Source organism: Silene latifolia, chromosome Y (assembly GCF_048544455.1).
Source record: "Silene latifolia isolate original U9 population chromosome Y, ASM4854445v1, whole genome shotgun sequence".
NCBI classification, from domain to species: domain Eukaryota; kingdom Viridiplantae; phylum Streptophyta; class Magnoliopsida; order Caryophyllales; family Caryophyllaceae; genus Silene; species Silene latifolia.
In genome coordinates, this window is record NC_133538.1 from 290,240,286 (window position 1) to 290,252,981 (window position 12,696).

General features: G+C 38.4%; 1 protein-coding gene across 1 annotated transcript; it reads left to right on the forward strand.

Moving 5' to 3' along the window:
- Window positions 1-666, forward strand: LOC141630903 (protein FAR1-RELATED SEQUENCE 3-like). The gene is made up of 2 exons (XM_074443646.1): window positions 1-259; window positions 458-666. Exons 1-2 carry the CDS (start codon window positions 1-3, stop codon window positions 664-666), a joined length of 468 nt encoding a protein of 155 aa, XP_074299747.1.
- Window positions 667-12,696: the final 12,030 nt, after the last annotated feature.

A 12,696-nucleotide genomic window follows, 5' to 3' on the forward strand; every position in this document is an offset into this window, starting at 1 on the left:
ATGGACCAACAAAGACACATGCAGAAGAAGCTCGACAACGATAACAAGCACACTTCTCCTCAAATCTCAACACATGTGGCTATTGAGGTGCACGGGGCGCAATTGTACAGTCATAAAGTATTTGAGGAATTTAAAGAAGAGGTCAAGTACTCAATGGATACTTGTAAAAGTAGGGGGTTTTCCGAGGGAGACTCTTTAGAGGTGACAACTGTAAGCGATACAAACAAGGACAGAAATTATAAGGTTACGTACTGCCCATGTATACTTGTCTATTGAAGTACAACATAATTGTGACTTATTGGAGTTACACAATTATTCATTACAATTACCATTTTCTTTATTAAAATTACACTTCATAAAGTTACACTCCTGTCACTTAAAGTTACACTTTAGTCTGTTACAATAACACTTTTTCTAACTGTGTAAACTAACATTTTACTCTATATTGTTGATGTAGTTACATTTAAAGAAACTTGTAGCCGCAGAATGCTTGAAAGGAAAAGCATTATATGCCGGCATGTAATATGGATTTACTCATATAACGGACTGAAGGCTATTCCAGATGAGTGTGTTGTTAACAGATGGTGTAAAGATGCAGTCCGCTCTAAAATGTTCGATTGTAATGGTGAAGCAGCTGAGGACGTTGATATAATAGATGGAAAATAGATTGCGATGTCAGTAATGTGGTCACAGGTTCATCAGACAGTTGGGATGCTTATGGGCAAATACAAGGCTGATGTCGACAAGTTTTCTAGTATAAATAGAGAGTTTAAGGAGAAACTATCACCCTTAGGATTACCGTTGAATAAACAATAATAGTTGGAGCAAATTCTTGGTTGTTCTGCTAGTCAGGAGGTAACAATTTTGCCGCCTAAAAAAGCAAAAAACAAGGGAAGCGGAAAGAGGATGTTGTCGCTTAAGGCAAAAGCAGTTGCCTTGGCAAGCAAGCCAAAATGCATGTGTAAAAATTGCAAGCGATTAGCTAATCATGACAAGAGTATTTGCCCTAACCCTTTTGCAGAGCACCCACCATTGTCACCTTCATCAGAGGAATCGTCGGGAGAAGATGAAGAAGAAGTGGAGGAGGAAGAAGATGACATCTTAGAATAATCATTATAATAAGCTATTCCACTGATACAAATTTTTTGGATGTATTATGTATCATTCTCACGAAACATCAAGTTGTGTCTCGTATTTTGTTTAGGCATCAAACTGCAGTGAAGTCAACAATTTTGTAGAAGTATTTTGTTTTTGACGAAACTATTATAAATTGTAACATCAAAGTACTGTAATTTGAATTACAGTTACACTTTATATGATTGGAATTATAGTTTGTCTGGTTAGAGTTACAATTTTGATTTTTAAAGTTACACTTTATTTTAATAGAATCTTCTTAGAATTACAGTTTATATGATTTGCCCTAGCAAGCAAGCCAAAACGAATGTGTAAAATTGGTGACATCTTAGAATAATCACTGATACAAATTTTTTTGGTGTATTATGTATCATTCTCACCAAACATCAAGCTCCAGTGAATTCAAATGATACCCGAGGGTACTACAATCTATTTTGTTGAAGTATTTTGTTTTTGACGAAACTATTGTAAAGTGTAACATAAAAGTACTGTAAATTGGAAAATCAGAATGTTATTACAATTACAGTTACACTTTATATCAAAGTACAGTTACATTTTAATTTTTAAAGTTATACTTTATCTGATTACAATTTATATGATTAGAATTACACTTTATTTGATTAGAATTACAGTTTATATGATTAAAGTTACACTTTATGTCTTGTAAAGTCTTATAACAAAGTTCTGAAAAACTACATAAATATCATTTTGAAAAGTGACATTTTCTTACAAAATTATGAGAAACCAACTAATAAGGATCTGCTAACATTGTTTAACAAAAACAAACTGCCTAATGATACCATGTATGAACAAGATGTTTACATAGACAAGGCATATTACAAGAAAACATTATCCACTAGCTTAGGATTGTTATTTTTTTTTTACAATGACACGGGATATTTTACGCTTCAGTTGTAATTCCTTCCACAATTTTTCTTTGTTGTTAACAAAAGCCTTGACCTTTTCGAGGACACCTTCACGTAAGACGTTCATGTCTGCTAGAACATGGTTAGCTATTAGCTGGATCACCAAATAACGCCTTGATTTCTTCTTCTCGAGGTCGGCATGCAGAAAAGGAACACCCTCATATAATAGCATTGCCATCATGGTGAACAACCCAGACTCTTGTTTGTTGTGAGTAGGTGAGCATCCGCTAAAAGGTATCTGGCGGACAGGAAAATCAGGAATTTCTCTTGCTCTGGTGTTATCTTTGGTTTTATCTCGTGATTTCAAATAATCACTCACTGCGCTAACCTACATATGTACGAATTTACATCAGATTCTGATTAGTTAAAAAAAAATTGTTTTGAACAATATATTGGACGACAACTTACAATTAAACGCGCCGCCTTCCCCATTGGTGACTTTTGCAAATCAGAATGCCGCTGGTGGTCAAGCAGGTTGATCAAACGTGATTTGTGATTGATACGCACACATGAAAAATGGTCGTTGATGCAGAATGGGACAAAGAGTAAATCCGTTTTCAAGTTGACGGTTTTCCCACTGTCCACGATGAAGGTGTCCCATAGTTGGTAAAGCTTATCATAGATGCTGTCGCATTGCGTGCCTGGCTAGTCAAACGTTCAAAGCAGTACCAACAAGAGCTCCTAAAAAGGCAAGGAGTGAACATGATTAATGTGTTAACTTGTAAACAGGCAAGTAGCAAAATAATAACTCTATATCCACTAAGTGTAACTCTAAATCACTAAAGTGTAATTCTAAATAACTAAAATGAAACTTTAACAAAGTGTAACTGTAATAAATAAAACTATAACTCTAACCAACAAAGGTGTAATAGTAGTGGATATCAGTACCAACATGTCACATTAATTTCCATCTAGTATAATGAAGCTTTTATGCAATGGTTAAGGGGAGTACCATGTGACGTATACCGAAAAATGACATCCTTGCATGATCGCCATATTCCTCCTTTTCCAAATGGTTCATCAATATCGACCAACATTCAATGACATTCAACGACATATGATTTTCTGGGACCAGGGACATAATGTCAGCTCTCCGAAGCATTGCGTGTCGGTTGTACCAAACCAGTTGCTCGCTGCACTCATAATATTAAAGCACTCTTTAATCAAAATACATCCAATGTGAAAATAACATGATTCAGAGTATTATTAATTCAGAACAACTGACTGTTCCTCAAAATTGTGGTCATCTAACAAGCAATAGTCAGCTACGTTCTTTCTCCGTTGTTTAATATCCTTGATTAACGCTTGGTTGTTCCGGAGCAGCTTCGACACAACATGTGTACTGTAACCACCTCTACCGCAGTCGAGCGAGCAGCCCAAATCATCCCCCTTTCCACGAGGGTGGCTCTTAAAAGAGGAGAGGGCTTTACGAGATGGAGTGCGCATGGTAACAAGTGTCACCTTCATCGCGGGCTCTTCAGAATCAGGAGCGCGGGCACGTTTTGCGGGGCCCGACCCTATGTCACCATCTGTTTTTCTCTTAACAGCATTCAACTTCCTCGTCAATGGATGCCCAGCTACCTCTTTGAAATTCTCAATCTGATGCAAGATATCTCGTCTTTAACTATTAATGTCACAGAGGACGAGGGTTGCAACAATCTCAGTACGGTACAGGTTCATAGCCTCCTCTTTGCCGAGGTCACATTGAAAAGGCTTCCCACGGTAAAACACCATATGTAGCATCATGTAAACACCACAGTCATTTCTCGAATGTCCTTTACCTTGCTAACTGAACTCAATGTTTACGATCTTAAACCCGCTAACCTTTGAGCCCTTAGATAGACCTTTTGATACCAAATACTTCCCCATTAAGTTTGCCTGAACATGAATACACGTCAGTGTGTTAAAAATATGGTCCGACAAGCCAAAAGAAAGAAGTCCTAAAATATTGGACATCGAAAACTAACCGAAATAAGTGCAATCCCTCCGTAAGGCAGTGATTCTATTGGGTCATCGTATTTTCGGTTGTCAAGATAGTCAATCTGCTCCGTTAAAAACTTTATGCAGGCCCAACTGTAATGATCATCATCGCCAGATAACACATGCAGAAAGATCTGCAGCATGTAGCATTAGATCAGAAATTGTAGTCCGAATAGAATGCTACAGATAATCTGTTTTGGTACATACCATGCCCGTGTCAAGCTGAAATGGTGTAAAACAGGATTGAGCCCAATTATCCCAGCCACCAAAAATGTCTTCATCTTTGTTCCAACACTTTTTCAAGCTTTTGGGCCTTTCAAATATACCGCGCGGGGTCCTTTTATTTGAAAAAATAACAGCTTTAGTGAGACTTGTCATAAAGTTACAGTTAATTGGTTACTACTATAATGAAGGTATATGCTAAATGTAGCTTTCACAATTAAAAGTGTAATTGTAATCAGGAAAAGTGTAACTTTAACAAGTAAAATTGTAACTTTAGTCACAAAAAGTGTAATTTCAGCAGCTCATTATAAATCTCACTATTACTAGAGTAATAGTGATCTTAGACAAAATCAAGGATCACTTACAGTGTAACTTAGGCCAAAGAAACAACGGGAAATGTCCGAAGGTTTCATGATGTGGTTAAGAAGCAAGCACCAACCATCAATAATACTAGTCATGATTTGCTCCACGGGATTCAAAGTTGCAATGTCTTCCCGGCTTATGAAATAAAACTCGCTAAAGTGTACCAATTTTTCCCTACAACAAAGACATTTCATTAGCAAACCAAATTTAATTAATTAGGAATGATAAGAGCCCCTTGCATAAAATAATTGACTGACAAAAGTGTAATTTTAGCTGACAAAAGCGTAATTTGAACTGACAAAAGTGTAATTTTAACAGACAAAAGTGTTATTTTAACAGACAAAAGTGTAATTTTAGTCAACAAAACTGTAACTTCAACATGGTATAAATAATTGACTTACCACTGGTTAAACGCATCTGATTGATTAAACACATAGTCAATACCATATTTCATGTCGCTAAACACTGGCGCAAGGAGCTACTGACTGAATGACAGGCTTCTTGTAGCAAAGAAATGATCAGAAGCAGGTACCCCACAGTCAATAGAACACCCGAGGTTCTCAAAGACGTGATTTATGCACGGTAAGGGCTCGCTCGAATGAAGTAAGAATGGATGGTGGCTAAGATCACTATGAGGGATGTACATTGCCGGGATAGGAATCTCCACATGATCTGACTCTGGTAGTACAACAGATGTTACCTCGCCATGATCTAAAGTCCCTTTATTTTTCCCGGCAACCCCATCAAACGCCTCATTTAATTCTGTAGCAGAATAGATTGTGCTTGTAAATTCCAGAGACTTGACGGCCTCATCCTCCGCTGCTGCATCTTTAACAATGAAGGAAAATGCCAGCAGACCGACAATATATTTTTCGTGAAGGGTTGAATTTTCAACGAGGGAGAAAAATTGAAATACTAAATCCAAAGAGTAAAACTTTATGAAGAGAAAATGAAACGTGTAACAAAAAAAAAGTGTAACTTTAACACAAACAAGTGTAATTTTATTGCAGAGGAGTGTAACTTCAATATTCCGAAAAAGTGTAACTTTAACAACAGAAATAGTAATTTTAGTGGAGAAAAGTGTAACTTCATCCATGAACAAGTAAGGTGCCACTTCAAAACTTTGGTTTGCTAATTAAATGTCTTTGTTGTAGGTTAAAATTCTCCACTCTAAAGTTCAATGGATTACCTCAATGATCCTTCAGTGCCACATCATCCACCATATTCTCCACCACCTTCCGAGAACTTACATCCACAGTTTGGTCAACATTCTTTCCTCCTGGCTGATCGAGAGCATAACCAGATGTTGAGGCCCCTTGGTAAGCAGCGTTTAATTCCGAACTAGAATAGAGGGTACTTGTCCATTCTATGTCCATTACATCCTTTTCTTGCACCAAATTCATAACTTCCGGCACCTCATCAACCTTTGACGACGACTCACCGGGCACGATGCATGGACCGGGTACAGGTACCTCTCCAGATCTTTGAGTTTCTACTACGGACTGTTCAGCAGCGCGCTCTGGTTCTCTAAGCTTAGCAGACGAAAAAAAGAACCGAGTTACAGGGGGGAAATATTCCATGGATTTAGCCTCCACAAGTACATTCTCCGCTTTTTCAGAGTCCACGTCAACAGGCCCCATTAAAATTACAGATTTTGGGTCCACTTGCACAACCTTATCTAATTGCGTACTTGTCCGTTCTAGGTCCATATCAGCATTACGCTCCCCAATCTGGTCGATATCCTTATCCAGCACGACATTCGTAACTTCCGTCACATCGTCAGCTGTTCCCGACAACTCAGCGGACATGTTCCAAGGGACTGGTGCAGGTACCTCTGCAGTTCCTTGCTCTTATGCTACTGGCTGATCAGCTACGAGCTCTTGTTCATTAATCTCAGCAGTCGAAAATAAGAGCCGAGATAGAGGGGGATCAGCTTTCGTGGACTTCGCCTCCTCAATTTCCTTCTCCGCTATCTCAAGCTCCATACCAATAGGCCCCTTCGTAACTATAAGCTTCTCTTGTTCCTTCTGAGCCATACACATCACATAGAACTTCTTCTCAGCTTCTTCAACCTCTTCTTTAGAATAATACTCTTCAAGAGTTTCACGGTCAAATAACTGTGGTGCCTGTGAAACTGCTTCTCCAATGTCCACCGACAATTCAACTACTTTCCGCCTTTGGTAAGTTACACGAATTTCCCGAGTATTAATAAAGTCCAAATGGTTATCGTTACTCTCATCCTCTCTGTTAGAAGCTTCCTTAAATTCAGCCGTGTTGTAAAATTGCACCACCTCCATAATCTGTTTTGTAGATACTTCACGTGCTTTATCACTGTCTGGTTCATCACATTCAAGTGTAGCGGCTACCCCGCCTTCCAATTCTCTGCCAACATCTGCATGAACCTCTTCCTCCTGGTCCTCATCCTCATCCACCACTTTCTCACCATCCTCCTCATCCTCCCCCGCCTCCTCTTCCTCCTCATCACCATCCCCCTCAACCTCCTCGTCGTCTCCCTCATCATCCACATCCTCATCCTCCTCCTGATCCCCTGAACTGACTGTTGCTGACCCACCTTGTTGTAGCACAGGCGCTGATTTCACAGAATCGTTTATTCGTTCAGCTATCTCTTTCACTTCCACAGCATAATCCTTCATCTTTTTGCTTTGAAAGAATGTTTGCGTGCATTGTGTAGCGACGGGGTCACTTGAATAATTAAGATCTCATGTTAACCTTTTGAGCGTCATGGCTGTATCTGCATACCATGAATAGAAGACGGTAAAATTCCTCTGCAACTTCAAATAAAGCTCATGGACATCCTATACTCAAAAAGAGAACAAAAAAGGTATAGATAAATTAAAACTGTAATAGACAAATAGTGTAACTTTAACAAAAAAATGCACTTCTAGTGCAGAAAAGTGTAATTACAACACTCCTAAAAAGTGTAACTCTAACAAAATCAATTATAATTGTTGTGAAGAAAAGTGTAACTTTAACCACAAAAATTGTAATTTTAATAAAAGAAAGAGTAACTTTAAATAATAAGTGTAATTATAATTGACAAATGACCAAAGAACACTTACATCAACAGCCCGAGCTTTCAACTCCTTATCATCTTCAACACCGAATGGGAGTTCAATCTCGAGGAACTTCTTCTTCTGGGAAGTGGAAGCCAGCTATTTTGCCGCATCAGTGACCTCATTGCCAATGGCCAAAAGTTTATTATCAGTGGGCACACCACCAATGCTTAACACTTTCTTTTCCAGGCATCGAGGATACTTGACCAAGGACAAAGTTTGGCGACCCAAACGATTATTGTCTAGCTAACCATGTAACCTTGCAGAAAGCGTTTTCCGATCCCAGTGCTTAATGAGAGGGAGGTCGTGGGGACAGCTCTTACCATGGAAATCATAACATTGAAAATACGTAATCATTAAGAAAGGGATACAACCAAGCAATAACAATCTATTTTCACCAACAGCTGCCTCGGCCTTAACAATGCTTTCTAGAACATAACTACACCAATCATACTGCGAAATAGCCTTCACATCTTCAACGGCTTTCAAAAGCTTGAAGTCAATCCCGCTGTATGAAGTTGGAGTGAGGAATGATGACATGGTGAGCAGAACGAACAGCCTGCAAAATTAAGGACCTCCATCATTGTATTTTTTTTAAAGATATCTTTGAAGACAATACCTAAATTCACCCCGTCGTTACTGCCTTTAACATTGTACGCTTTCCGCCATTTGTCTTTCAAACGCTTGTTCTCCAGCACTTGAGAATTCTTTTGGCGGCCCGTAGGTACTAGTTCAATGGTTTTAGGGCCAAGCGGTAACATGAAGCAGTCATATACGTCATGCTTCATGACCATGAACTCTTTCCGTTTAGACGCCCGAAAAACATACGACTCATCGCTAAATGCATTGAGAAAATCTTTAACATGACCCAGCGGATATGATTTGAACTTAAGCTCCAAAATACCTCCAAAACCAATCCTCTGTACCGCCGCTCGCTGAGCATCATTAACCTTTTCAACCAGCTTAATAAGCTGCTTCGGGCGGTACTTGACAGACACCTTAGAATTGTTTTTCTTGATTTCTTTCGCCTCCTCATGATCTGACATCTGGTGAAGAAAACAAAAAATAAATTACAAGGTGAGAGAGAGAACTTACATAACACAGAAAATAAGCATAATCTAAAAATTACAGTTAACTGATTACTACTACAAAAATAAAGTGTAATTTTAGCTGACGAAAGTGTAATTTTAACAGACAAAAGTGTAATTTTAACAGAGAAAAGTGTAATTCTATCAAACAAAAGGGTAATTTTAACAAACAAAAGTGTAACTTTAACAGACAAAAGTGTAATTTTAAGCAATAAAATTGTAGATTCAACATGTCATAAAAAGTGTAACATTAACTGAAAGAAAGTTCAACTTTAACAGACAAAAGTATAATTTTAGCTAACAAAAGTGTAACTTCAACATTTTATAACAATTGTAACCGAAACAAAAGAAAGTGTAACTTTAACACATAAAAGTATAACTTTAGTTAAAAAAAGTGTAACTTCAACACTTAAAAGTGTAATTTTAGAAGAAAAAGTGTAACATCACGGGTTACAGTTATAAAGTAATAAAGACCAGTCAATTATTCTGACATCATCAACTAAACCAATAATAATGAACCTAAACTGAGAAAAACTAATGTTCATAATGTATAAAATTTGCAATCAAACTAATATTAATAGAATCAAATTTAAAATGTATCAAAATTGGAAAAATGGCTATAAACATAACAGTAATACAATAAAATAGTAATATGGGTATGTAAATGTGCTAAAATATCTGGGTAATCTGAATTAATATGAACATAACAATCAAAATACAGTAAGCCAATACAGTAATCCAATAAAATAGTACAACAACAATGGCCAATAGATAACAATGACCAATAAAGCAAACTGCAAAATGGAGAAATTATAAAAAATGGATAATCAAAATAAATGAAGAAAAAAAATGATAAAACTCTAAAAAGCAAAAAACGATTACCTTTATAACCTAAAAGAAAAAGTAATCTGAATGGACGAAAATGACAAGTTGCAAGCGAGTGAAGAAAATGGAGAAGAAACTTATACTTAAGAGCAGTTTATACTTGCAAGTGAGTGAAGAAAATGGAGAAGAAACGAAAATGGAGAAGAAAATGCGATAGAGTGAGGAGATTTTAATAGCAGTTATTTTTGAGGCGGTTGATTATTATTGGGGTTTAATTTAGGGAGGACTTTTTTTTTTTGAATAATTGAGTGAAATGAGAAAGAGGAGGGAAGACAATAGGACGTGTATGATGGTTGATTGACAACCTGTATGCATGCTCATACCCTATGAGAGGTAGGATTAGAGAGGTAATTGATGTGTGTCTTTTATATGATGTTTTACATCCCATTTTACACGCATTTCAGAGCTCATTCATATAGTTTATGCTACATTTCTCCCTATTTCCGTCTACTTCCGTATTTTTGTACATTATTGCAGAAATGTGAAGAATCCAGCGGAAATCGAGCTAAATCTGTCCCCGAGTATCCTGCATTACATGTGACGTGAAGTATTCACCCGAGGAACGAGCTTGGTGCGCATTTCAGAGCCCTAAAGACAAGCCCACGAGAAATATGAAGTCAAGTAGCAGCTAAAGCAGTCGATCGACCGTTACCTTCAGTCGATCGACCAACCATCGGTACTGGAAGCTCAGACACTGCTAAGCGATCGATCGACCAAGCAACTTGGTCGATCGACCAAGACGCTATTCCAGACGAGAATTAAAAGATCGAGATTTATCAAGCCCACTAGTTACTAGGTTTAGGAATTATGTTACGTGTACTCTCCTTATAACGTAACCTAATTCATTCAGTTTATCAACAAGCTTTATTCAGTAGTTTTACATTGAGTTTTACATACAGTTCTTTATAATTAATTAGGGTTTGGGATTATTGTTGAGCATTGGATCTCTGGTTCTTATTAACTAATCTTTCCTCTGCAAATTCGGTATTCATCTGCCCTAATTTCAGTTTATTGCTTTATTTCATCATTAGTGTAGAATTGATAGTTAGATTCCCGCAACCAATTTTATCGTTTATGTTAATTGTTTACTTTATCGTTTCAAGCATGAATTCAGTAATTCTTATCGTTAATGTTATTGTTTTTACCCTTAGCATGAGTAGCTAATTAGTTTGTGCTAGGATGTAGGCGAATTATAGCGTAGGCGGCAAAGTACTGAACACGGACTGATTCGCGTGTCAGTCGATCGACTGACATTCTCGGTCGATCGACTGACCTCGGGAGGTTACCCTTCGTTTTAACTGATTTTAATGTTGTATTTAACGAATCGAATGCATGCGACCAGTTAGATGCTTATTTTATGACTGACCCATTAGATCGAAAGATAGGGAAAGTTATTTGACCACCAATTAAGATGACTAAACTGTGCTGAGATCGAAAGATAGGTAGAGTTTAGACCGTTAGTCACTTTTCAGGACGAGAGTCAGTATTAGTGATATTAGGGACCTATAGCGAGATCGAAAGATGCTATTTGTTAAGAGTGGACCGAGAGGACCTCTTGTTTCCCGCCTCACTTGTGTTCAATTTAGACCTGTTTAGTATGCTGCCGCCGAAGCTTTAATGAACCGACCATCCTAGTACCTCTTCTTTATCAGTCTAATCCGTATTTCTAGTTTATTATTTACTCTTAGCTGTAGACCAACTCAAATCAACCCCCATACTTGTTACCTTAGACTGAATTTAGACAACTAGAATTTACATCTGCTTCTCTGTGGTTCGACCCGACTGCCGCTAGCTATAGTTGTAGTTGGAAATTGTAAATGTTATTTTTGACACCTCACGACGGGTATCAAATTTTGGCGCCGTTGCCGGGGAGGCAATAGTTCTAATTTTTAGTTGTTTTAATTTTAGTCTTTCTTAGTTTAAGGGACTTCTGTTCCTTAAACTTTTCTTATATTCGTTTTGTAGTTTCTTCTTATGCGCAGGTCACAGGGTGGTGAACTAGTACCATTCGATCCTGAGATAGAGAAATCTTTGCGCGAGTTGAGACGAACACAAAGGGTATTACCGACAGAGGAAGAGCTGAGTACTCTGTCAAGCTATTACGAGAACGACCTGTTCGAAGAAGACCCACATTCTTCACCCGTTTCCACTTCTTCAGCCGAGACAGTCACTTCTCCAGAAATTCCAGTCATGGCCGAGGAAGCGAGTATAGCTAGTCATTCTGAGCCGACAGCTGAAAATCTATATAAGGGGTTCGAATTACCAGGAGATGCCAGGAAGTTCGAACCAAAGCCTTCATACATCAATATGGTTGAGAGAAACCAGTTCGGGGGAGCTGCAAATGAAGATGCAGCTAAGCATATGGAGACCTTTATTGACTATCATTGTTCCATACCCCCACCCGCCGGCGTGACCCAGGACCAGATCAAGGAGACCATGTTTATCTTCTCCCTTCGCGATGCTGCAAGGGAGTGGTATAGAGATCTGGACCGAGCCGTTCATGGGATTACTGACTGGAATTCCTTGGCATTAGCATTCTACAAGAAGTACTTTTCTGCTTCTAAGACGATCGCCATTAGAGCCCAAATCACAAGTTTCAAACAAGGGCCGGATGAGAACTTCCACGAGGCATGGGTCCGATTTAAGAAGCTGGTGCGAACCATACTGCACCATGGTTTCGAAAAATGGAGCTTGTGCAATCATTTCTATAATGGGTTGTATGACGATCAAAGGACTATTTTGGATGCTGCAGCCAATGGCCGATTTGCTGAAAATTTGGGAGCAACCAAGGGGTGGAAGATCATTGACGATCTAGCTACCCACAAGGCTGAGTATGGGAATTCTAGAGGGAACCAGAGGAGAGCTGCTGAATCTTCCTCTGTCGATGCACTTGAAGCTCTCACTGCGAGATTTGACAAGTATGAACTAGGAGGAGCTTCTAAAGGTAGGATGTACCAAGTAAATGCTATGTCAGACGGTCCTTTCGTCTGCGAGAGGTGTGGAGCTGAGGGACACGTTTCGAAG

Excerpts from the sequence above, each read along its gene's own strand:
- LOC141630903 (XM_074443646.1), top strand. The coding sequence starts at position 1 with ATGGACCAACAAAGACACATGCAGAAGAAGCTCGACAACGATAACAAG. Across the intron at positions 260-457 it reads TAAGGTTACGTACTGCCCAT|TTACATTTAAAGAAACTTGT; the intron begins GTATACTTGTCT and ends TTGTTGATGTAG.